At 44.4% G+C, this 26,862-nt stretch overlaps 2 protein-coding genes across 37 annotated transcripts in view; both read right to left on the bottom strand.

Moving 5' to 3' along the window:
• LOC125715410 (zinc finger protein 239-like) overlaps positions 1 to 26,862 on the bottom strand; it is a 253,618-nt gene that overhangs the window by 64,471 nt on the left and 162,285 nt on the right. For 25 of the 36 annotated variants that reach the window (XM_048986871.1, XM_048986859.1, XM_048986866.1 and 22 more), the window contains one exon: positions 455 to 3,356. The exons of 3 other annotated variants lie outside the window; for them this stretch is intronic. In XM_048986871.1, the coding sequence (XP_048842828.1) occupies positions 3,132 to 3,356 (225 nt within the window). In that variant the 3' untranslated portion in view covers positions 455 to 3,131. Of the gene's footprint in view, positions 1 to 454; positions 4,514 to 4,891; positions 4,901 to 5,955; positions 6,103 to 6,214; positions 6,333 to 6,480; positions 6,547 to 10,331; positions 10,472 to 26,862 lie in introns of those variants that run through there. 8 more of the 36 variants (XM_048986883.1, XM_048986892.1, XM_048986890.1 and 5 more) reach the window with 6 other exon arrangements.
• On the bottom strand, positions 16,874 to 25,486 carry LOC125715428 (uncharacterized). Its single transcript, XM_048986930.1, has 2 exons — positions 18,687 to 25,486; positions 16,874 to 17,878 (listed from the first exon to the last, which is right to left on the bottom strand). The coding sequence occupies exon 1, from the start codon at positions 25,484 to 25,486 to the stop codon at positions 24,257 to 24,259; it is 1,230 nt and encodes a 409-aa protein (XP_048842887.1). The 3' UTR covers positions 16,874 to 17,878; positions 18,687 to 24,256.

The raw sequence follows: 26,862 nt of genomic DNA, 5'->3' as shown, positions 1-26,862 counted from the left end.
AGTATTATCACAAAGACAACTTTTACAGCAAACATTTTGTGAATGTTTGCAACTCAGAATAACTTTGTAATTTGCCGATCAGTGCTGACACACCACAGCACAACACACAGTGCACAACCACGAAATCTCTCCTCAGGTGATTGATGGACTCTGAGCATGAGACATGTACAAAAGATGAGGACTCTTCTCCACTATGTAAATGGAAATTGTTCTTAATCTATTATTTATACCTTTTGCTTATATCATAAGATTTAGGAACACACTGAAAAAGATCAACTTTAATACATTTGAAGGTTGAAGTTATTGGAATTTGTTACGGCTGATTTGGTGGAATAAGTTTTTGGACCGAACTGTCGAAAAATGTGGAATGAAAATGCAGTTTAATGGTTGAATCCGTGGTTTGCCTAACTTGCTATAAATTGCACACACATCCAGCATTAAAGTGACAGGGAGCTATTAGACCAGAGTTGTTTTATTGCATTAACACGGAACAGCAAAAAATATCATAACATTATTCTAACATTAATGTCATGTTGTTCTTAATAGATTTCCAGTCCTGATTTCAAATTGGGCCTTTAAAACTAGAATATGGTCAGTTTTAAAAATGCTTGACTTTGTTGCAACTCTGACTAAGTTGAATTCCATCGAGTGGCTGACAGGTGTGAATATTATCCTGAAATTGACAAGTTAATGTCATCTTTCCAGTTAATGTGAGTTTGTTCTTTGTGGGTCTCTGTCTCAGGCTGTCATTTTAGTCCTAGTCTCATTTAAAGCACTTAACAATATGCATGAATTGCATAGCTGCTAATGTAAAAAACAAAAATTAACTTGAAAAGCATTCTACAACAACATACAGTATTATGAAGTATTAATAGTATTTATTGCCAATTCCAGATGGCAGGTAACTTCTATAATATGAATAGAATACAAGATATTTTAAACCAAATTACAGTTGTTATTTTTCTGTCTAAAAAAGACAATTGCTGTAATTTACATACGACAAAACCTGTAAAAGACATTTTGTAATTCTTTTCTAAATGACATGAAGATACTTTGTTACTCTCCTTGGGGAAATTCTCTTTTCACCTACCCCATCTTGCTCTACTTGACACGGGCACAGACAAAGGTGACAGCAAGCCTGGCAGCAAAGGGCAGCCACCTGTAGGGACACCCATGGAGCTGGGGGTTTTACAGTGATTAACAGCAATTTTGCAATACTTTTCTGGCAGCTTTTTTTTGCTAAGAATTTACAGTAAATTCTACAGACAATTCTACACTAAAACAGATGTCATTCCTAAGCGCAGCATGGACTGCTTCCGGACACAGTATCAAATGTGACTTACAGAGTCACTTGAGTAAGCTGGAGATCCTACAACCCCGGGTAAGAGAGCCTGCAGTAGGCAGCCTACCAAAAGAGGGCCTTCCTGTTCCCTTGGTGAATTAGAAAACCAGTGGAGAGAGCTCTTCTGTTGCAGTTTCACACAGATGAACAACATGGAGTACTTTGGATTGAGGTTTTGCAGTAAGAGGGTGCTGAAAGAAAAAGGAGTTTCAAAGACATTGGTCTGCCTGTACTGCCGATTTTGTCTCTGCCGATTTCAGATGTTCATGTAAAGCGTGAATTTACTAATGTGACATTCCTTAAATATAACCACTTAAACAGAACGGTTGTAAATTTTCTGTCCAGTTTCGTAGATGGACTGACGCAGAGGCAGACCTATGGTTAGGTCTGGGTGGTATTGACAGCTGGGCCCACCCAATTAGATTAATGAAACTGCATTTTTTATATATAAACTACTGTCTTCTAACTCTGTTCCTATACATTACTGTTGTTACTGTGGCAAGTACGACAGAATGTGTGAGCTCCCTCTAGTGGTGATCTAGGTAGAATTTTTTCTCAATTTTTTTGCTATTCTGTCTTCTTTTCATACATATAATGCGGCGATTAGCTTCATACTGGGCACCGACACACCTGGAAATGGCGTAACATCGAATCGAATTAATGTGCAGGAAGGCTACCAATTTTGTCATTTTCCACTAACACCAAATTAACTCGCTAGCCTCCCAAGGTCATTCTAAATTAATTGCAACAGACATGCTCAGGCAGTGGCATCTTGTGGTTTGCCATATATGGAAGCCTTCATTAATAATAAGTCAGACTAGCTAGTTTTGTTCCTAAGGACAAAGTACATTTCTATCATCTAATCGTGGGAGTTTTTATAGCCACTGAGCTCATGTAAAAGGGAGAACCGACTGATGAACTTGAGGTTGCAAATCATCTATGTCGCAGTCGCTGGTCCCTTTTGTATTTATTGAGTGTATATCTAAAGTTTCTTTTTTAGTTTTTTTGAGTTTATGTTGGGCACCCAACTGTAACACAAAGCTGGCAATTCATGTATAAATTTAAGATAGTGTTACGGCGCCTCATTGCGCCTGCATTTACACTTTTTGGTTAACTGTGTGATAGATTACGTCCTTCAAATGATACGAAGAAATGCCTCAGTCCCATTTGCCTGAACAAAATACAGCTTTTCATAGTCCTGAGCCCTCACTATACATTTAGTTTATATGAAACTTTCTTTAACATTGAAAACAAATACAGAACTTCATGCATCTGTGTGACGGACATCTCCGACATTCCCTGGTAAAATGGCCCCTACACACAAATCGTGACGTATTACACATGTAACCTAATACAATCCATTGTCTATACATGTCTCAGTAGGTGGAGACATTACGAAGCAGAGGCCACGCCCTAGCTCAGCTGTCATCATATCTAGACTTACGAACAGGGAGCTATTTCAAACAGAAAAGTTTACTGAAATAAAATTCTGAATTCTGTTTCACGTGAGCCGAATCATCTTCTGTAAAATACACAACCGTGCAATTTAACAGTTTATAAAACTGCTTTGCAGTCAAAGACTACCTTCACAATATATTCTAACTATTAAAAAACACTGCCTCTGAATCTTTGTCAAACAAATCCTAAACATCAACACGACTAATGAGGGGGACCCAACATACAGGTATTTCCGAAATACAATTTAGAAAAAATCAAGAACAAACATTTAATGGACTGACTGAACTGTATGGGTCTGGTGGTGCGTCTCAATGTATCCTAATCAAGAAAATCACTGGGAGCACTGGTAGGGCCTCTCTCCTGTATGAATCCGCTGGTGTGTCTTCAGGTGACTTAATTGACTGAAGCTCTTCCCACACTGGGAGCACTGGTAGGGCCTCTCTCCTGTGTGAATCCGCTGGTGTCTCTTTAGGCTTCTTAACTCATTAAATCTGTTTCCACACTGGGAGCACTGGTAGGGCCTCTCTCCTGTGTGAATCCGCTGGTGTGTCTTTAGGTGACTTAATTGACTGAAGCTCTTCCCACACTGAGAGCACTGGTAGGGCTTCTCTCCTGTGTGAATCCGCTGGTGTGTCTTTAGGTTTCTTAAATCACTGAAGCTCTTCCCACACTGGGAGCACTGGTAGGGCCTCTCTCCTGTGTGAATCCGCTGGTGTCTTTTTAGGCATCTTAACTCATTAAATCGGTTTCCACACTGGGAGCACTGGTAGGGCCTCTCCCCTGTGTGAATCCGCAGGTGCTTCTTTAGGTTTCTTAAATCACTGAAGCTCTTCCCACACTGGGAGCACTGGTAGGGCTTCTCTCCTGTGTGAATCCGCTGGTGCTTCTTTAGGGGTCCTAACTCACTAAATCCGTTTCCACACTGGGAGCACTGGTAGGGCCTCTCTCCTGTGTGAATCCGCTGGTGTGTCTTCAGGTGACTTAATTGACTGAAGCTCTTCCCACACTGGGAGCACTGGTAGGGCCTCTCTCCTGTGTGAATCCGCTGGTGTCTTTTTAGGCATCTTAACTCATTAAATCGGTTTCCACACTGGGAGCACTGGTAGGGCCTCTCCCCTGTGTGAATCAGTTCGTGTTTCTTTAGGGTTCCTGACTGACTGAAGCTCTTCTCACACTGAGAGCACTGGTAGGGCCTCTCTCCTGTGTGAATCCGCTGGTGTGTCTTTAGGTTTCTTAAATCACTGAAGCTCTTCCCACACTGAGAGCACTGGTAGGGCTTCTCTCCTGTGTGAATCCGCTGGTGTGTCTTTAGGTTTCTTAAATCACTGAAGCTCTTCCCACACTGGGAGCACTGGTAGGGCCTCTCTCCTGTGTGAATCCGCTGGTGTGTCTTCAGGTGACTTAAATGACTGAAGCTCTTCTCACACTGGGAGCACTGGTAGGGCCTCTCTCCTGTGTGAATCCGTTGGTGTATCTTTAGGTTTCCTAAAAGACTGAAGCTCTTCCCACACTCAGAACACCGATGGGACTTCTTTGTGCGAGTCTGCCTGTGTATTTTACAGTCTCTGTTTATATTGAAAGTCTTCGTACCCTGGGAACCCTGCTGTGATGTCAGTGTGTTGACAGAAGTTGGGGAATCCTGGTATGTGTTGACAGTTCCAGCCCTCAGTTGTCTGACATACTCCTTGGGGTGAGATTCATTCATTCTCCTTGCTGGGGGCAAGATGAAAACAAGTCAGTCAGTACTGAGAGGGAAAAAAGTTAATAGAAAAAAAGTCAGAAAAATAGTGAAGGCAAACGTATCTTCCAAAGAGCCTTCGTTAGCCCATACGCAGTTCATGTTCACAGTCAGCTATTCACACTGCAATCTCCGACATGCCTGAACTTTACTGAGTACTAACACTGCTGGTTTGAAATGGCAACCTGAAGCACAAACTATTACCTTCAAATGTACCAAAACATTTGCAGTTTTGATGGTATATGTTGGTAGCTAAAATCACCTCGGTTTGGAGGTTTCGCACACTGTTTGCTCCACCCACCAGTAACTAAAAGAAGAGAACCAATCAGCTCCACCTCAGTCACATCCTGAACCGCTGCACCCTTCACCTTCTGTCACGAAAAAAAACAAGACAGAATAAGCTGTTCACTTCAAATCTATACAGGTGCTTCTATTTGCTTAATAGTAAAAAAGGAGCAGAAACCAAACAAATTACTTCAAGTATAAACATTAAACTGAAATTATGTCCATTTCTGGTGTGACCTACCGTTGGCTGCTTTCGAAATTAAAACACAGAAATTATGTCACTTCAGAATGGAAAAGTGACATTTGCAAAGAGACCCATCTACACTCCATTTCACCTTGGGGGGGCTCTCATTCGCAGTCCCTTCACCCTCAGATATCAGGTATTCCCCCTCCTCTTTTTTAACCTCTCTGACACCCTGCTGGTATTCCATGTGTCTGCTCAATTTTTGCTCTGCTGCATCTCTTTTTCTGCACCTATGAGTAATTTCCAAGTTAGCATTAAACTTGCTGACTGGTTGACCACAAGCACTGGCGCTAACTTGGAAATTACTCATAGGTGCAGAAAAAGAGATGCAGCAGAGCAAAAATTGAGCAGACACATGGAATACAAAAAGAATCCCATTTAATGCATCAACCAATACATTTTTTGCTTGCATCTCCATCTTTTTGTATCAGACGCTTCAATCGCTACCAATATAGTTCTGTCTAATATCGCCGGTGCAAGGGGTGAAACTTGCCAGCGCTTATTAGTGAGACGTCATATACATGTGATAGGTTCATATAAGCAAAATATAAATAATTTGTGATCAATCCCTCAAGTAACTAACAAATAAAACAAATTGCTCAACCTCCATTGTTTTGGAATGACGGTGTAGTTTCAAATAAAGTCATTGTGAACCTACAAACTTTTTGTGTCTTACATGCTTCAGCATAAAGGTCCCAGTTCCAGTTGTGTGGGGTGAAACATACACAAAAGTGGCTAGGAGCTGCAAGAGTTCCAGGTCGACACAGCCCAGGGACCCAAACCAGGCCCCGGAACTTTTGCCTTATCCTTTAACGACACAGATGAATGCCTGACACTGTTTGAAGGAATCACCCGTCACAGCAGGAAACCTCTGACTGGCAGTATCACCTCCACTCGCCTTGTCCCCCGGGCTCCTTCTCAGAAGGTGAGACGTCCACTCCTCCGAATTGCTGCATTTGTCGCCGCCCAACCTCTCCTCCATCACCCCGCTGGATCGGCTTCTTCTCATGAACACTGGAGTGGTGGAATTCAGCCCTAGAGAAAACACAGTTGCAGACTATGCAAATTTCCCACCGGTGGGACTAATAAAGGCTCTCATTGCAGTCTTGGTACTCATCCAAGTCTAATGCCGGAGCCCAAAGCCTACCCATATCCAACATGGCCTGGTGGTTCCTCTTCATGTTCCTGTAGTGCACCTTCTCGCATCTCTGCAGCTGAACCCATTCAGCCTTGGAGAAATAGGCCCGGATATCCGCATAATCCTCCTGCATGAGGATAGGGTTCTCCATGAGGCTGCTTCATGCTTTACAGAGCAGGCACAATGACACTGAAAGGCCACTGCACCCACTGGCCATCCCAGATACAACAGCCCGTCCTCAGTTTTAGCTGTCAGTTCTCCCCCAGTTGCCTTACCTCATCTGACAAACTCATGTCCGAAGCCCTTTCCATCCTATGCAGCAACCAAGTTCACGTTCCCACCTGAAATGTGTAATAAAATGTCAAATATGCAGAGGTGGGTAGGGACGAGGTACACTTAATCAAGTGACTTGTTGGGGAGGAAATCTTAGGGTATTCAGTGAACGTTTTGTAGTCTTACTTGAGTATATCTGCCAAATTAAATGCATTTTCTCCTGCATCTCATCTTTCGTTGACTTATGTGAGGCTGTTACCAGTGGTATCCAGCCATCCCATCAAGGCGGTTTTCCTCCCCAAACCATTCCAGCTCATACCACAGCTGACTTGCATGCAAACCACAACCAAGATCAAGTTCATTGGATAGCAGTATGAGAGTACTGAACTACAACATGAATGCATTTTACAGTCCACTTTCATCCTTGCCATGAGGGAAAGTTGGGGTCCTGCCAGACAAAGAAGCCTACCCCAGCTAAGAATAACTGGTAAATAAATTGACAGCAAATGTTATTCAGCTGAGATGGGGAACACAGGATTAACCTTTGGATCATTTTAGGATTTGACAGGTGGTAGGGAACGATTTTCTTCACGTGAGAACGTAGGATAGCCAGCAGAGACCCCTGCCAAAAGAACTAAACCCTTTTAGTGCATTTATGGACATATTTGTTTTGCTTTTTAAAAGAAAACACTTTCTTAAATGCAAAAATAAAATGATGTCAAAATTACTGAGAAAAGGTATACATATATCTTTAAGGCATGAATTAAAATGGCCTTTACTCTCTGTGTTCTTGTACATTTGTAGGAGGCGTAAAAAAGTCCTGACAGGATTGTATCTCCTGAATGAGTGAATGTTTGTGTGTGTAAGTGAATGTGAGTAAGATCTGTGTGTGTTTAAGTGTGTTACAAAATGAGTGTGTGTGTGTGTGTGTGTGTGTGTGAGCCTTTAAAGGAGCATGTGGCGGTTGGATAATTCAGTGTCTCAGTTTCACTAACCCAAGGCTGTCAGGGGGTAATTTTTGTTATATTTATATTATAATTATGTAATACTATTCATATTAATCAATCTGCAAAATAATATTACTAAAGCCTTGAAATAGATCTAGTTGAGTAAACCCCATGCTTCCCTTTAGACTCACCCCTGCATGCTGCAGGTATCACTCCAACTAATGAAGCTGAAAACATGGCTTTTCTTCACCTTTCAGCTTAACAGCTGGTTTGATTACGGACTCTCACCAGCTCTTTACCAGTAAAGGTTTAGTAGCGATTGCAAGCACTGCTGTTGTTTTCTTTCACTCCACCTGAGTTCGCCATCTCTGTAACAGAACCGTCTCTTTGCTCTTAGTGTACAGACAGGCTCCAGCTCCGTGTTAAACTACGACAGCATCATTTTGACTGCTGTTGTGTTAACAGTGTTTTTACTGAGGAAAACTAGGGGCTGCTTAGGCTGAATCTTGTTATACTTTTCGCGCTTACTTTGTATACTGGTTCCGCTCTGTGGACTGGTTCCATAGACTGGGTGCTTTCTGTTGAGATGTTGAATCATTGACGTTGTGCTATTGTGGTAAACTAATTCGGTTTTACAATGGACACACTGTACAGTATTTTCGCTTTTCTTTTGTTTGAAATGTTCCCAAACTTTAGACAGACATTTTTCGTCTTTTTCTCTGACTGTCCTCGCTATTTTCCCTGTCTTCCTCCATTGCGCCATCAAATCAACCCTGCTACACGTAATGCAGAATAAGCACTGTGCGACAGTATTAATCCGCCGATTGAAACACGCCGATCACTAAGCAGTACGTAGTTGTCCGGATTACACGAAGCATCGAAGCAAAGAATTTGCATTGAGATTTTTAGTAATCGAGTTATTCGAGTTACTCGAATCGTTGCAGCCCTAATTACGTGATTTTTTTTTACCCAATATAAGGCATTTTACATTTAAACAAAACTCCAACTTCTAAACAATTAGAGTACATACATGTAAGCAAACACAAATTACGGAGTATTCCTAACTTTGGGCAACATATTAAAACTTTCTTCTGCAAGACGTCGGCACAAATATCCAAGATCGTCAACAGAAACATGACTGATGGAGCACATGCTTAATTATAAAAAGAACCACTTAACATTCTGACACTGTAGTGGTACGTATAGCTAAGGAGTTCTCCTTCACTGTTTATTATTCTCTACACTAAGAAGAGTGACATCCATCTCCCGCCTGCTAGCCCTGCCTTCCACATATCTCACATGCAGTTCATATCCGCACGAGCTGTAAGCCAATGAAATCTCCCCAATGGGTGTACCGTGGTTGTTTTTTGATTATTAAAAAAGGTAATATACCTGCGTTCGATTCTCTCTCTTAGGCGGAACTTGGATAAAAAAAATCCCGTCGGAAACATGCCTCCTTTCTAACGTTGATGTTGGACAGAATGTTCTTACCTGAGATTCCCCTGTGACGTCATGTCGGCATTGCGGTTTACACACAACAGTAATTCTATTTTACAAATCTTAAAATGTTTACTTTGTTTATCTATTTATAATTATTAATAATAAATGTAATTGCAAGTGTTCGATTTAGAGAATACCATGTCGCCTTAAACAGTATCCTAGCATACAACATCACATTTTTACCAGACTTGTTAGGTTTTTTGGTTTGTTTATATTTCGCTTGCCTCTCGAAAAAATACATCGCTATGAATGTACTAAAATGCTTTATAAAAGCTTTTAATGTGGTTTGACTAGTTCCTGTCTCTTGTGTGTTTGTCTCTCGGAAATAATAATCTTACTCCAAAACTGCTAAAATATAAAGCAACTACACACAGCAGCGCATTCATGGAGGCAGCCATGTTTGTTCCGAGTTGTGGTACTGTAGCTCGAACGGGAGATTGTCGGACGTGATGTCACTCAATTTGGAATTTCCAAGTTCTGAGAGATAATCGAACGCATCATATGGTCTTTTATTTGCGCACATTATGTTTGTTTTATTTGGAGAGAATATTTTAATTTTAGATTCGGTTCTTTAATTGTCTGTACTGTTGATCGGAAAAGCCCGCAACTGAGGGTTTGTTAATTTTCTGATTTAGCAAACCAACTCGCTACTCCAGTACTCTTTTGTTCTGGATACTCCTTTACTCTCACTAAAGTAGTGAGACTTGAGTACTTTTAACAGGGTTGCTGCACAGACTTCAACATCACAATTAAGACACAAGACCTCAAAAAGAAAAAAAATAGCATATACGCAATTATTATTAAAAGATGGGCTACATTCGAACATTATCTCGAACATAATTACAAAACTGTCGTCATTCACAGCTGACCTTAGCTCACGATGGACGAACGGTGCAATACTAATATAGATATATACGCGGTCTTATCCCTCCCGCAGGTGAACAACTTTACTATGACTGAATCCGGGAACATCGATCGAAATACACTGTGTGTATTTCACTTCTGGCTCTGTACAAATTATGGTGGCTCACCGTGTATAGAGACTTCGGTGGAGAGGTTGGGCACTTCGGTCGTACTGTAAGTGTTGCTCTTGTTGAAAACTCAGAAAAAGATGTCGAACACAATACCTCCAAAGCTGTAACTTCGGCGGTGGTTTGAACTTCCAAAGCAGTATCTGGCGGACTAGACCCACACTGAACGTAGTTCTGGATGGGTAGTGAAGTCGTCTTTGAGGACTCATAGCGTTTGTGTTTCCCTAATGCACGATGTGTCTCGAACGCTCGAATACCCATATTAGGCAATCAGTATGTCTTCTTACACTACGAGCATTTAAAACCATGTCCAAAGCAACTAGCTACCTACAGTAGCAGTCACAGCTACGAACTCATTCCCCACAAACGCCTTACCGTGCCGCAGACGCTTCCTCCTGTTAGTGACTAGAAAGTGGTTTCCCTTAATGGTATTGTCCTGCATCGCTTTCAGCTATAATCAAACCCGCGACTGTAATATCTGCTGACCGCTGCAGCCTGACGGAATAATGGCGGCGCCTCCCCATCCTTTTGAATTCGCTCGTTCCGCGCGAGGCATCCTGATTGGAGGGCAGCAAACAAGGTCGCCCGCGAGACAACTGCGTTACAAATTAGTGATGGGAATTCCGGCTCTTTTAACACTAGAACTGCCAAATCTACGCAAATTTGCGTAAATTCCCTGGGCCTAACACCTACTAGCATCCCTGCTGAGAGTTTCTTGGGCCATTGTCCTCCTGCTTTTGTTGTGCAAACACACCCATTACCTGTGAGGCCTGGCACATTTGCATTTTTTTACTCAGAGCAGCTAAAATCCAAGGCAGGCTAAACCTCTGTGTGTGACATGGAAACCTTCACAAAAGTCTGCCATATCTATACCAAATATCCCACATGCTGACTGACCTGCAAATATGAAAGACACACATTCACAAAATATATGGAAGCACAAGTCTGTTTTATTTATAAAAAAAATTGAGTGTTTCAAACTTTGCAGTGTTTGCAGACCCAGTGACCATCATCCCTGCATTTGGCGCAAGTGAATTTGTAACACTTTGCACTGGTAAACCTGCTGCGGTTTCTGTTGCAGTTCTCCTGTACCTGACACTGAGTTGTCCATACAAGTCCTGGCACAGCAGCAGCCTTCCTCTGTCCCCATAGCCTTTTGTGGCATAAATTGGCAATGGAGTTCCTTGGCTAGATGACTCAAAAATAATCTTCTTTTGCCTTCCCACCTTGTACATGCCTTGTACAGAACGTAGGAATTTGCCACCACCAGGTCCAGCATGTTGTAAAATACAGCTACTGGCCACCTGCATGTTGCTGCTCTTACGGAATACATGCGCGCCATTTGGTCCAACACATTTACACCACACTATAACAGCAGAGAGAGAGAGAGTCATGAGTGTATTTGCTTTTTTCTACCTTCTTTCTATATAGGCCTGTATAGTACATATCAGAAAACATTGTAGCACTGATGTAAAATTATACACACATTCACATACCTTCATGTGGTTATAGTCTGTTATCGTGTTGGGTTTCCTCTTTCTGCCTTCACAGATCGCCACATCTTGGTCCAAGGAACTCAGAACACACACAATCTTGTTTTTTTAGGTGCATAAATTGTCAAGGAGACACTGCCACTTCTAAGCACTGACGCGGAGAATTCCTCTTGCTGTGCAGTGTCCTTTGAAATTGGAGGAAGTTCATACCAAACTTTATTCCCTGTGCTCAGTAGTGTTGTTTTGCGCTGAAGCAGTCTGTGTGACAGTGCCAGTGAGGTGAAGAAATTGTCCGTTGTGACATTTCTCCCGTCATCCAGAAATGGCTCCATCAGACTCATGACCATGTTCTCTGCCAGCCTCTCCCTTTTCTGGTGACTGGGGTCCTTTCCCAAGTTAGGGGACACGTTGCAGACGTATTTGGTCTCCAAATCCGTGGCCATCCAGAACTTGATCCCAAATTTGTCCGGCTTGGATGCGATATACCAAGTGACATGGAATGGATCCACATCTACTCCACGTTGTCTTTCCACCGGTGTCCCTCAGGGCTCGGTTCTTGGCCCTCTCCTATTCTCCCTCTACACTAAATCTCTTGGCGAAGTTATATCCTCACATGGCTTCTCCTACCACTGCTATGCCGATGACACTCAACTCATCCTCTCCTTCCCTCCCTCAGACACTCATGTCTCCACTAAGATCTCTACATGCTTGGCAGACATCTCATCTTGGATGACCACTCACCAGCTAAAACTCAAAACTAGTAAAACTGAGTTGCTTTACATCCCGGCTGACTCATCCCCCCTCCAGGACCTTGCGATCTCCTTTGACAACTCCCTGATCCGTCCTTCGGTTTCTGCTAGAAACCTTGGAGTTACCATAGATGATCGGTTGTCATTTTCCTCACATATCACCAGTCTTTCTCGCTCTTGTCGGTTTCTCCTCTTTAACATCAGGAGGATACGTCCATTTCTTTCCACCCAGGCTACCCAGATACTCGTCCAGTCCCTCGTCATCTCACGCCTTGACTACTGCAACTCGCTTCTAGCGGGTTTACCACTGAGCGCCATCCGTCCCCTCCAACTGATTCAGAATGCAGCTGCTCGTCTTGTTTTCATCCTTCCCAAGTTCTCCCACACCACTCCTTTGCTGCGCTCCCTCCACTGGCTTCCTGTAGCTGCACGCATCAGATTCAAAACACTGATGCTCGCATACAAAGCCAAAAATTCTCTGGCACCATCCTACCTAAAGGACCTCATCACACCCCGCTCTGCACCACGATCTCTCCGATCCTCCAGCACTGCTCGACTGGTCCCACCTCCCCTCAAGGCACAAGGAAGACACGCATCTCGGCTCTTCTCTGTCCTGGCACCTAATTGATGGAATGAACTCCCCCTAGATGTCCGAACAGCTGAATCCTTGAATGTCTTCAAGCGACGACTCAAAACTTTTCTTTTTCAGAAATACCTGACGTAGAACTTCTATATTCTTACTCGACTCTTTTTCTGGTGTGTGTTTTAAAAAAATAAAATAAAATAAAAATTCTGCACTACTCAATGGCGTTCTCAGAGATAGTATTCGTAGCTGGGGTCCTTATTGAGCTAGCATCGGAAATTCATTGCAGAGTCTCAAAGCACTTATGTAAGTCGCTCTGGCTAAGGGCGTCTGCCAAATCCTGTAAATGTAAATGTAAATGTAAATATACTGCATGGACAATGAACCTTGGTCGAGAACAGCTGTACATCTATGTTCATGTGTTCTCCTGGAGTGAAACTTTCAGCACAGTTCTTGGTGAAGGCTGGCAGAGAACGTGGTCATGAGTCTGATGGAGTCATTTCTGGATGACGGGAGAAATGTCACAATGGACAATTTCTTCACCTCACTGTCACTGTCACACAGACTGCTTCACTTTACTGGGCATGGTGAATAACGTTTGCCGTGAACTTCCTCCATTGGCAAAGGACACTGCACAGGGAGAGGAATTCTCCACGTCAGTGTTTAGAATGGCGCGCATGTATTCAGTACGAGCAGCAACAAGCAAGTGGCCAGTAGCTGTGTTTTACAACATGCTGGACTTGGTGGCCGTGAATGCCTACGTTCTGTACAAAGCATCTACAGGGTGGAAAGGAAAAAGAAGATTGTTTCCGATTCTTCTAGCCAAGGAACTCCATTGCCAAATACAGGGATGATGGTCACTGGGTTTTCAAACGCTGCAAACACAGACTTTGAAAGATAGACAGACTGTGTGGGACAGTAACCACTGAGACAAAAGGCAGAAAGATGACGAAGAGATGAACCTGGAACTGAGGCACGGATACATCAATTTTAACGTGAACAGCCAAACATGCAAAGCTGGAGAGATCACACAAAAACAAAATTCACTTTTGGTGTTATAATTCAGTGATGGCCAATGAAAATGAAATGACATTTTATTCTGTATGTGTATGAGCATGCCAAAAACCATGGACCATGACTTCACTCAGCTTATGACATTTATATACAAACATGCATTGGAGACTGAAGTGTTAGCATGTTTTCATTTTATTCATTTCATTCTATTAGCAACTTTTCATTCTATTTTCACTCAATTTGTTTTATAAATAACACAGACTTGTGTTTCCATATATTTTGTGAATGTGTGTCTTTCATATTTGCAGGTCAGTCAGCGTGTGGGATATTTGGTATAGATATGGCAGACTTTTGTGAAGGTTTCCATGTCACACACAGAGGTTTAGCCTGCCTTGGATTTGAGCTACTCTGAGTAAAAAATGCAAATGCGCCAGGCCTCACAGGTAATGGGTGTGTTTGCACAACAAAAGCAGGAGGAGGATGGGGCTGAAGACCTGCGAAAATCACAGCAGGGGTGACAAACACCTTGGGACTCTCAGCAGAGAATAAAAACTCGGTAAATCTAGTGTTAAGAGAGCCGGTTCTTATGGCTCGGCTCACTTAAAGAGCCGGCTCTTTCGGCTCCCAAGTGGCTCTTCAGATTTTTTTTGGTGCTTAAATGAATTTATTACCAGAAATAATGTCAAATTATTAGTGAAATGAATTATTATGGTTGGAAATCACGTGCAATTATTTTAGCCAGTTCAATTGTTTTCTGTTTTACTGGAGTCATAGCTTTTTGCACAAACTGCTCTAGGTTGTAGGTCTATGTGGTTGTGGTGCTGTACTGGATGATGGTGTAGACATTGACAAACTGCAGTAGACAAACTGTCTCTTTCATTAGAGCAGGTTCATTTGTCTTTTTTCTTCCCACTGCACTGATGGATGTACAGTTCTCATGTGCTAATGCAGGGTATTTGTAGAGCCTGATCGATATGAGATTTTAACCTTGCAAGCACTACACTCTGCCTTTGTATTATCTATGCAATTGAAACGTTTCCAAATTTTACTCCGTTTCCTGCAGTCACTCATTTTGTCGCGCGCCTCCTTCCCTCCTGTTTCTCTGTCTGTGTGTACGATTGCTGTATTTATCTGTGGGTGCGTTCGACTTCACGCTGCCGTTTGCAGCGCTGGCTTAAAAGTGACAATAGCCTCGTCAGAACACAGTGGCTAAGAAAAGAGGACAAGACAAGGTAGAGGGAAAAACAAGTAAACTTTAGAGAAATCCATGAAAATAGTTTAATGGATGCAAGAGCTGATTCTCATTCTTACGCAAGCTCCAATGCTGATGCCTTCACACTACCAAACTCCGTCACCAGCACTCCCTAAAAAAGGAAAAGGTGAACCTAGTTTATCTGAGCTGCAGGAAAATATCATGAGAATGATAGCAATAAAAATTAAAGAAAGTACCAATAGTCTTACACAGTTATAACAAAGAATACAGAGTCTATTGAAGCTCTAAAAGAGCAGTCCGAATTTCTTTTTCAAGAAATTCAGGAGATGAAGAAAGACGTGCAGACAGTCAAAACAGTTAATGCTAGTCATGAGAAGAGGATCTCAGAAATTGAAGATAAGGTCAACGAGGCAGAGAGGTATCAGAGGCGGTGGAATTTAAGACTGTATGGTTTACCCGAGGAAGAAGAAGACATCAAATTAAAGTTCATCAACATCTGCCGTGTCGTCCCAGAAGTAGGTGAAGTGCTGCACCTTCATGTGGACGTCAGCCACAGAATTGGCAGAAAGCAAGAGGGCAGGACCCATTCAGTGCTGTTTCGATTTACCCCAAGATCAACAATAGAAAAAATATGGAAAAATGCAAAAACTTCAGAATTTCTGAAATCCCAGAAACTTCACTTTGGTGAAGATCTGACGGCAAAGGACAAAGAAACACGGAAGAAACCATGGCCTAAGGTAGAAGCAGCAAGGAAAGAGGGAAGGAAGGCATTCTTCATGGGTGCCAAAACTACAATTGATTGTAAAGAGCTTAAGTTGTTACAATGGTGAAAAATCCTTTCTAGGTTAAAGGTTTTTGATTGACTTAGTCTACTCCAGGGGTAGCTAATCTTATCCGCAAAGGGCTGGTATGTATGCGGGTTTTTGGGATACCAGAGAGTATAGGAAAATACGGGTTCATAAAGGTCATAAAGGTCACGGGGGGGGGGGGGGGGTGGAGTTTGGGGAGTTGTTGTGCTGGTACGATGTGACGTCATGGGAGTGGGATTTACTTATTATTATTTATTATCATTTAAAATTATTTATTTAATTATTTATTATTATTTTATATTTATTTAAAAAATTATAATTTTATATTGAGGAGCGTGTGGGGTTTTTTTGTTGGGCGCCGCCAGGGTGTGGGGGCTGAGCGGGGTGGGTTACCTGATGGAGTGTGAGCGTACGCTGTGCGGTACTGTGGTAAGGTCCCGGGCTTTGGAGAATCCGCAAAGGACTCGGAGCGAGCGATGCCGGAGAGCTGAGAGCCGTGCTGCTGCGTGAGTCTGATGCCGGAGAGCTGAGAGCCGTGCTGTGCGAGTCTGAGAGAATGAGACTCTGGGAGAAAATTATAAAGTTGGAGCAAAGAATGAGAGGAGGCGGAGGGTCTGACGTCCAATAAAACCGCTTGGCGGTAGTTATGACCGTGTATGTGTTTTTCCTCATGCAACCGTTTGTACATCCCGGTAGGTCATCCGGGTCATCTCTAATAACTTGGGCCACACATCAAGTTGGACATGTTGTGTTGTGGTTTTTTCTCCTTCCCCGCCAAATCAGAAGTCAGAGGGCCGCTTGTGCAGTATCCAGAATTCAGTCTTTATTGCAACAATGAAGTTACAACCAAGGCTGGACACGTAAGGTGTGACCAGTACTGTTTTACACCAATTTTTATATAAGTTCTTATCATTTAACAATATCTCGTCACTGAAGCGTCATCATTCCTTCAGCCATTCACAATAATTGTTTTTTCCCTTAATCCACACCCCTAGGTGATAAGTTTGTCCATCATTTCTTTTACCGTTTGGTCTCTCGGCTGAACATAATGGTGGCGCGAGCAGCTCCACTTGGTTTTTTAAAAATGCTCAGCCGTGAACTTCTGGTGAACTCAGGCGAATCCCTTCCTTCAGTAGTAAACCTTGGCAGTTTCAGCCTTTTACACATTGTCTAACTAAAAGGTTGATAATATATTTGTCCTTTAACATAGTGATGAAATATACATTAATAAAAGTGAATATTCATAGATTCAGGACTAACATAAAGTAGCTAACAGAATCTCAGACTAACAAAAGGTGCAAATACATACTCAGTTGATTACATTGTGTTGATTACATTATAATGTTTACATTGTAATGATTACATCATGGATATTTGGCATACTTTTTAATAATATCATAATACTTGTATTCTATGTTATATAGTGCTAAATAATATTCTTATATTTCCCCCCTTTGGGACTCCATGGAGTCCCACACACAATCCTGTCCATCCAGCCTAGGAGGGAGGGCAAAAACCCTAAGTCCTAGGGAAATTCCACTCCCAGCCCGCCACAGGCACGGCCCCCCTTCGGGGTCCATGGCAGGCATGGCTCACAAACTACTCACTGCGAGTCAACCAACAGCAGCAAAGGGGGTACATCAGGAAGGGAGGGGAGGATCACCATAAAATGACCTCCCATGAATATATTGCATATACAGCAGGACTACAAAATCTATTACAAACCCAATACAAAAACAGATATATGTAATACAAAGATAAGTAAAAGGTTCACTAATAACATTTCAGACTATTATAACGGACAGTCTGTCCTAATCAGAAAAAATCCTACATGTCGTGGGGGGCAGGCATGCTGCAGGTCTCCCGCCCGGAGTATTCACACACGGAACGGCCGAACTTCAGCTATGGTCAGGACTGCATCCAAGGTGTCTATGTCGCCATCCGTTTTCGTGTTGGTCCAGGAGGATGCCGCTCCAAACGGTCCTCCCACCACTCTGGACATTGCAGCTATAGTCGCCTGCCGGGACAGTGCTCTCCTCACTAGGGAGCGAACAAGAGGAACTACACAACAAAAGATTAGTAGCAGAGCAAAAATGAGCACAGCACCCACACAAAGTGCTTTCATAAGGGCTTGCTGCCAATTTCCCCACATATCATACCACCAGTCAAACAACCCGTAATGTTGTCCTGCATTACTTGCCATCTCATCCTGTAACCCCTGCAACTTTCTCATAGCCTCAGTAAAGAAACCATCCGGGGCTGTATTATTAGGAATAAACGTACAGCACTGATCCCCAAACAGCACGCACTGTCCCCCTTTCTCTGCCAGGAGCCAATCCAGGGCCATCCTGTTCTGCCAGGTCATCAGACTGGTGGCCTGAAGCTGCTCCCTCAGAGATGCGAGTGCCTCCTGAGTATAGTTGGTAAACCTCTGCTGATTATAGTACAAATTATTTATCCATTCCACATTTTTCTTAAGAGTAGGCCAAATTACTATTGATTCGAAACCAGCAGCTATCTCACTTCTCGCCTTATATTTCTCTAGAATGCCCCTCGGCTGGCCAATCACATCTATATATACATTGGGATCCTTCTCATAATTTGCAACAAATCTGCGGGACCTAGATAGTCATCTTCTAGAATATATATCCACCTGGCTGGCTAACATTACCCTAGCGCAGAGGCCTCCCCAATTATAGGAAAGAGTAGGCCTCAATCCGCCCTCCTTACCACACAGCCACCACACATCTGCCAGGGGCACACTCTGGTTTTCTAGCACGTCCAGCGGAACACGTCATAGTTCTCCGTTCTGTGATCGGGGACCTTTCACATCCCAAACAGTTCCACAGATTCCCCAGAAGATGCCTACCTCCTCTGATCCATCATTCGTAAAACACTCATAAATACGTCCCTTGAAAAAACTCAATTTGTTCATCATAATATCTTGCTGTCCCCCTTCCCTGGGCTTAAACTGCCCACAATGCTTTTCCACCCTGTAAGCATATTTAGCATTTCCCTGATATATCAGACACTGATAGGGGCAGTATGGTATGCGCTCTGACTGGTTAGATATGGGCCTGCCCCTCCTGACACAGACTCTTCCAGAATCTCATAATCCTCTCCATTTCCCATTCTTCACACTGTTTATTAGTGTATGGGAACGGGACTACCCTAACTGAAGGGTCAGGACCTGCACACAACACACAACCCTCCTGCTCTAATGAAGCGGCGGTATACTTTGCCCATTTATACCACCAATTTCCAAGCATACATTTTGCTAATCCATCCAGGTCTATTTCATCCTGGGTATATTCTACAATTTGTTCACTCTCCTCACTCTCATATCTCCTCCCTATCTCTCCGCTTTCGCTCATTGTTATCTGAGAGGTTATTCAGCATCAAAGGACAAGGCTGAGTCAGTGAAGTCAATTGTTCTGAACTCACCTGACCTGTGGTCCTGCTGTGCCCCCAGACCTGAAGGGCCTGATATATCATTAGCATCACCAATATCATCGCTGTCAGCCCTACCAGAACCCACAGCTTCGTGTCCTGTCTGGAGTGGCTGGTCTGCTTGCGACGCTCCCTCTTGACCCTCAGTCTGTTCTGAACCTGAAACTGGCTCCACCCCAAGCTGTGGAGCTCCTCTGGGACCTCCATCAGGGCCATCTGAGCCAAGGGCAGCTGCATCCTCTGTGTCGTTTTCAGTGACTATCTGCCTTTCGTGCAGTACTCTAGTGCAGTGGTTCAAATGGTACCACGTATTACTCCCTTCTACCTGTACCGCTGTTGCTGTGGCTCGTGTCACCTTGAAGGGTCCCTCTCGCTGGGGCTCGTGCCACTTTCGCCGGAACACTCGCAGGTAGACTTCATCTCCTGGAAAGATGACTGGCTCCTCCTGGTCTGTGTCTTCTTTCTGTGCTTTCTCCTTTTCCTGTTTGGAAATAGCTTTGTGTATTTTGGTTAACGTCCTCATGTACAACTTTAATTCATCCCCCAGCTGATCTAGGCTGGGTCCCTTATACGGCCCCCTCCAAGTCGATCCAGGCATTGGTCTCCCTGTCAGCATTTCATGCGGAGACAAATGCGTCACCCTGTGCGTTTCCATCCGATACGCCATCAAGCCTGTTGGCAGTGCATCCACCTAGTTCATTTTCATGGTGGCGCAAATCTTATTCAGCTTCTGCTTAAGTGTGCCATTCACTCTCTCCACCATGCCCTGCGACTGAGGGTGATACACACATCCCAACCTTTGTTTTATTCTCAGCTGTTGAACCACTAACTTAGTAACTTTCCCCATAAAGGCAGCTCCATTATCAGAGCTTATTTCAGTTGGTATCCCAAACCTCGGAATCACCTCTCTGATCAGGAATTTCACCACTGTCATCGCTCCCATGTTCTTCGACTGTATTGCCTCCACCCATCTGCTGAACCTGTCCACAATCACAAGCATATATCGCTTTCCATATGCTGTCTTTCCCATGTCCACATAGTCCATCACTAGGTGTCTGAATGGTCCCTCAGGCACTGGAATGTGCCCTATTGGGGCCGTGATTGCTTTGCGTACATTGTTCTTAATGCACACTTCACATTCTGACAACCTTGCATCCACCATTGCTTGCATCTGAGGTGCCCAGAAACCTTGCCGTGTAATTTTCCATAACACCTCCCCCCTTGCGCAATGGTCAAGACCATGCGCATCCGTTATCAAAATGTTCACCAAAGACAGAGGTGCGGCCAAAAGTCCCTCATGGTTGCGATACAGACCATTAGCATCCTTAGAGCCCCCCCTTTTTAGCCACACTGAGGCCTCATAGGGGCCCGCACGCTCCTGCAGGACCACCAGATCAGAAACAGTAAGGTCCGGCTCTACAGTCACCATAGGCAAAAGATGAGCAGTCCTGACCTGTGCAGCCGCCCTGGCTGCCGCATCAGAGGCCGCATTGCCTTGAATAACAAAATCACGACCTTTGCGGTGGGCCTGACACTTAACAATAGCCAAACGCTTAGGACGCATCATTGTGTGTAGCAACTCCAAAATCTGATTATAATGCTGATTGGGGGAGCCGTCACTTTTGCGAAACCCCCTTTGCTTCCAGACTGCTCCAAAGAGATGGCATACACCGTGTGCGTATGCAGAGTCTGTGTAGATTGTAACCGTCTTATGTTGTCCTCGCTGGCACACTGCAGTCAAAGCCTTTATCTCCGCTAATTGAGCGGAAAACGGCTGTGCCGCTGGTTCTGAAACGAGAGTGTAAAAATCATCACCCTGTGCCTGAACTACAGCAAACCCAGCCTTCAAGGCATCTCCATCTCTCCAACATCAGCCATCAACAAACAACACCATCTCGCTATTTTCAGTGGGAGAGCTCTCCAAGTCTGGTCTCAGTTTAGTGTAAACCAAAGACTCTGCCACACATTCATGTGGCTGCCCCTCATCCTCCAGGGGAATGCTGTCTGCAGGGTTTACTGTAGTGCAGCGCTTTATTGTCACATCAGGGTAAGAGAGAAATGCAAAGTACGCTAACTGCCTCGCTGGGCTCAACACAAATTTGCCTTTGTCAATAAGGTCCACCACCTCATGTGAAGTATAAATTGTCACTGGATAACCCATTGTGATAGCAGTGGCCTTTTCATAGCCTAAATAGGCAGCCGCCACTCCCTGAAAACAGGGTGGGTATCCCTGAGCCACATTGTCCAGCTTCATACTGTAGTATGCCAATGGCTGCTTCCATCTGCCAGGACACAAGTCCCGAGTGAGCAGGGCTGTCCCAAAGCCGTCCTTCCTGTTCCCGACATACAGATAAAACGGCTTGGTGTAGTCTGGGAGGCCCAGAGCAGGTGCATTCTGTAGCTCCTGCTTGATAGATTCAAATGCTACTGAGGCCTCATTTGTACAAATTAAGGAGGCCTTCAAATTAGTGTGGCCCTCCTCCTTTATCAGTGCCCGCAACGGTGCCACCTTCACAGCATAGTCCTCAATCCAGTCCATGCTGAACCCTGTCATCCCTAAAAAAGTCAGCATCTGTGACACAGTCATGGGTTTCGGAGCCTTAGTGATCCCCGTTAGCTGTTCTGCTGCTATAGCTTTCCTCCCATGGCTGATCTCACGCCCCAAGTACGTAACCTGCTCTTGGCAGTACTGCAGCTTGGCCTTGGACACCTTATGCCCCCCTTTCGCCAAAACCTTCAGCAACTGCACTGAGTCCTGGTGGCAGTCTGCCAGCGTTTCAGCACACAACAATAGATCATCCACATACTGTATTACTGTACTTTTTAACTTCAGTCCATCTAAGTCTGCCTTAAGCACCTGATTAAAAACATGCAGCAAATGCTTAAATCCCTGTGGCATCCTCGTGTAGGTATACTGCTGACCCCTGTAGGTGAAAGCAAACAGAAACTGTGACTGTTCTGCAAGGGGCACACTGAAAAACACAAATCCACAACTGTAAACCATTTTGCAGTAGGAGGCACATTTGTCAACAGAGCATGTGGATTGGGAACTTCTGTTGTCTGATCCTCCACTACCTCATTTACTGCACGCAAATCATGAACCAGCCTCCACTTTTCACCTCCTGCCTTTGGCACAGGCAAGAGGGGGGTGTTGCAGCAGCTAATGGTAGGCACCAACACCCTTGCATCCAGTAATCCCTCTATCGTTTCCCTTATACCTTCCTCGGCCTCAGGTTTCATGGGGTACTGGTTTTTCCAGGGTGGTGTGCACCCTGGTTTAAGATAAATTTCCAGAGGACTAGCTGAATTTACGAGGCCTACATCTATCATGAGCAGTCCACACCTCCTCAGGCACTTGCCTTTCCATTTCCTGCCAACATTCCTCTGTACTTTCTTTTGCATCACACTGTACTCCTATCATGCTCCACAGCCACGAATCTCTATTGTCAAACTTCAAATCACCTACAACCTTTGCACTCCACTGAATCCTTAACATCTTCTCTCCTGCTGCTGCCTGCACTCTTTCACGCACCGTCGGCACCCAAACCACCTGCTTTGCTCGCCCCATCATTTCTCCCAGATCCAGCATAGACCAATTAAAAGCCACTGCTATGTGGGGCTCCATGTCGGGTATGTTGTACCATTCTCCCACTATTCCCGTTTTCCAAATCGGAATGGCTACTCCCTCAGGGCCTAATATTATCCCATCTGTTATCATGCACATCCTTTCTTTCTCCCGGCCAGGCAGAGACTCTATCAGCTGATCCCACTCATCCTTTACTTCAGGATCACTGAATTTTCCCCATCGCAACAAACAAATATGTTTGTCCTGTGTCCAATTTAACCTATTGCTATATTGTTCCTGTATAAATGGGCCCCACTGTTCTAAAATGTCCCAAATTTTTCCAGTAACATCTTCAATCCCATATAAACTATACTGCCCTCTGTGGAACAACAAATTTTGTCGCATAAGGCTGTACTGTCCACTGAGCACCTCTACACCTCCCTCTGTACATTTTATATCTATCTGCAGCTGACACAAAGCATCTCTGCCTAACAAATTCACTGGGGTGTGCTCTGATATTAGTATGGGCATATTTACAGTTTTGTCCCCTATCTTAATCTCCACTGGAGCAGATTTAGGAATATGCTGCACTTGTCCCGAGAATCCTATGGTCCTGACCTTCTCAGCGGACTGGGGGATATGACTGGCATCTTTTAGTCCTACACAAGTGTAGGTGGCTCCAGTGTCTATCATCATTGGAATTACTTTGCCATTTATTTGAACCTGCAGCATCGGCTCAGCCTCAGACCCCTTACTCAACATTGGCATCTGAGGTCCCCCTTTAGGATTCTCTGGGCACCCCTAGAATAAACGTCCCTGGGCCCACGGGTTGATCGGACCCCGTGATCTGTTATTCTGCAACTGCGGATTGCCACCCCTGCCTCTATTTGGCATTGGACCTACAGAGCCTCCTGGATTAACCGGGCCAATAGGGCGTCTCGGGCTCACCCCCTGAAAGGGTGGATTTGGGCAGACTCTAGAGGTATGACCAGGCTGGTTACATTTCCAGCACACCAGCTGAAGTGGCCTGTTCCCCAGGCTTCCCATAGACTGGGATTGTCTAATTTGTGGGAAATCAGGTGCTCTCTGGTCACCCCCCCACCTATCATATCTATTCTCTCTATTCCAATCAGGGACCGAAGACCAATTAGTGTTCTGAGGGGCCCCAGCGACAGGAGACTGTCGGCTGTCCACAGGCTGCCCCCGGGGGCTGGGGTCTGGAGAGACCACTGGTGCCTGGAATTTTTTCTTTTTAGCGGTCAGCTCCTCCAGCTGCATCTGATTCAGTTTCTTTGTCAGCTCCCTCTCACGCTCTTTAGCAGAGTCCTCCTCCTCTCTGTACAAGTCAATAGCGTGAATCAGCTGCTCACGGTACTGCTCTTCAGGCATAGTAATAAGTCCCACAACTTGCCTTAGCCTGCTTCTCACTGGCTTAGGGAGTGCGTCCTGCAGTGCCCTCCGGTACAGACTTCTGAATGTCGGTTTCTGCAGATCCTGCTCTCAGTGCGCCACCGCTTTTCTTGAGCTTGCAGATAGGCAGCTGGGCTCTCCCCCTCCTTTATGGGCTCCACCTTCATTTCAACCACACTCAGCCGTGGAGGAAACATTAATCGCAGCTGGTGCCAGAAGTTAGCGCGGTAACCGTCAAAGGGACATGCATCATTCACAGGAGTCCCTGTCGCCGCTGCCAGGCCACTGCTTCGCAGGAGTCTCTCCATTGCGTCCACCCCCAAAGTGCGAGCCATAACCGCCTTTATGTCCCCTATCGCCAGGAGCCGACCCATAGTTTCCTCCTCTATTGCTTTTATCCACTTTCCGGCCCCTTCTGCCAGAACTGGGAGTCTGAGAAGCAGGCCCTCCAGATCCTGTCCTGCCCACGGCACATACTGTGTCTGTGCTCCTTTCACCATTAACGGAAGCATCGGAGTGTACCTGGTGGGGGGCCTTACAGCCCTCCTGCTTCTCACTACTCTATCCTCTACTCCTTCCTCACTTTCTGTTTCTGTCTCCTTCTCCTGAAACTGACTCCATCCTTTAGATGGAGGGTTAGGGGTGTCCAGCAGGTGCGTCAGCCCTTCTACTTCACTACCACTTACTCCATACCCCACCTTTTTAGCACTTCCCTTTTTCTCAGATCCACATACCTGGCCTTCTGTTATTAGCTCACTCCCTCGCAGTCCTTCCTCCATGGCCTGCCGCAGCAATGCACTCACTTCCCTGTATCCATCTAAACAACTTGCTGTTCCTTTCTGCTCACTTCCTGCTTGATCCTTCTGTGTCACCTCACCTTTGAATTCTACCTTCCCCTCTATTACTGGAAACTGACCCTTGTATGAAGGAGGTGGGGCTTCCACTAACGGGTACTGACTTTGATAAGACGGTGGCCATATTTCTTTCTGCCTCATCTCTTCTTTCTCACTTAATGCCTTTCTCATTGCTTTCTGGTCCCTTCTCCGGGTCTCTCCCTTTACTTTAAACAACCTCAAAACTTCCAGTTCCTTACGCCTTTTCTTTTTACGCCTTTCTGTGTTCTTATTAGCCTTATGATACTTTATCAGAGTCTCCATCTCCCCACACACTGCTACATCCCATGTGCCCCCTTTAGGCCACTTAGTTACCAGGGCCTTTGTTCTATTCTCCCACTTTTTAGACATCTTTTCTATCTTTGTTTTAAGCAGGGGGTGCTCCCTCCCCAGCTGCTGTACTGGTGTGTCTGCTGCCTTTACTGGGCCCTTTATTTTACTGTTATCCTCCACTCTACTGTCACTTGGGCTGTTTTCCTGTCTGGTATAAAAATTTGCAAATTTCCTCACAGCCAACCCATGTTCTATTGTTTTCCTTTCTTTTCCTTAATAAGAGTTCTCTCCCTGACTGAACCTACTTCACCTTAAAGTCTCACTGACTCTAAATTATTTTCTACTTACTCCTAACGTTGCACCCAATTATCTACGGGCACACATATACCAAAGCTTCTCTTGTGCTAGATCCTCAAAAACTTCCCTTCTCTCTTTTTTATCAGCCTGATTTTACGCTTGTCTGCCCACCGTGCACACGAGCCTCCTCACACTTTCTCTGTTGAACTCCCTAATTCCATGGAAAGTCACGAAACATCTTGTCTATGACCTGTTGTTCTCTCACAAAGATGTGCTTTAATACCCTTTATCTCTAAACTTAGTCTCTATAGTCCAGAGAATCTTCTAATCACATTTTATTCAAAAAACTTTATTTTGAGATTTGTCAAAATTCTAAACTCACCTACCTGCACTTCCACTACTATAATTGATTTTTTATAGAAATCACAAATGCTCTATCCAGTCCCCCTGCTAGATTGATCCCTTTTTAATTTTAGTCTCCTAAGCAGTTTTACCTCTGGGGTGCTTATTTCTGCTTCATACACCTTATCACTCAACTTATCCGTCAAAAATATATGTGCTTTTTCTCTGATTCAACCCAAAATTGCATATATGATCACTTTCCCCACTTCTGCATAACAAAACCAGTCTGATCCAGCAGACCTTTAAAATCCCCACAACTTCTAATACTTAGGCTCTCTCTGGCCTTATTACTTTACCAATATTTTATTTGCAACACAACATAACCTTTGCTTAAAACAATTCCTTAGCAATATCTTTGTATCACGACATAACAGCATTTTCCCCCCACAACTTGAAACACACGGGCCCCTCCCTTAGGGCAACCCAACCTTTACTTTATCAGAACAGGGAGACCCCCCTCTCTTAGGGCGATGTCTCTGGCTCACACTAATTCAAGAACCTGCAGCACAAACACTGGCCCTCTCTCAGGGCAATACCTTTAAATCACTTATTAAACCTTCAAGGCCTCTACGCCTCGCAACAATATATCAAGCCCTCAGGGTCAACTTTCCCCTCCTTCAAGGCGCTTATCTCTGAGGGAATATCCACACGTGACCCTTCCTTTAGGGACTTCTCTCACATCACACACACACTGGGCCCACTGGACACTGCACAAACAGCTCCGAGACACCCCCGTCTCCGTCTCCCTATTCTAT

Source organism: Brienomyrus brachyistius, chromosome 20, assembly GCF_023856365.1.
Source record: "Brienomyrus brachyistius isolate T26 chromosome 20, BBRACH_0.4, whole genome shotgun sequence".
Lineage (NCBI taxonomy): Eukaryota > Metazoa > Chordata > Actinopteri > Osteoglossiformes > Mormyridae > Brienomyrus > Brienomyrus brachyistius.
The sequence above is the reverse complement of the archived record's forward strand: the minus strand, read 5'-3'. Positions and strand labels throughout refer to the sequence as shown.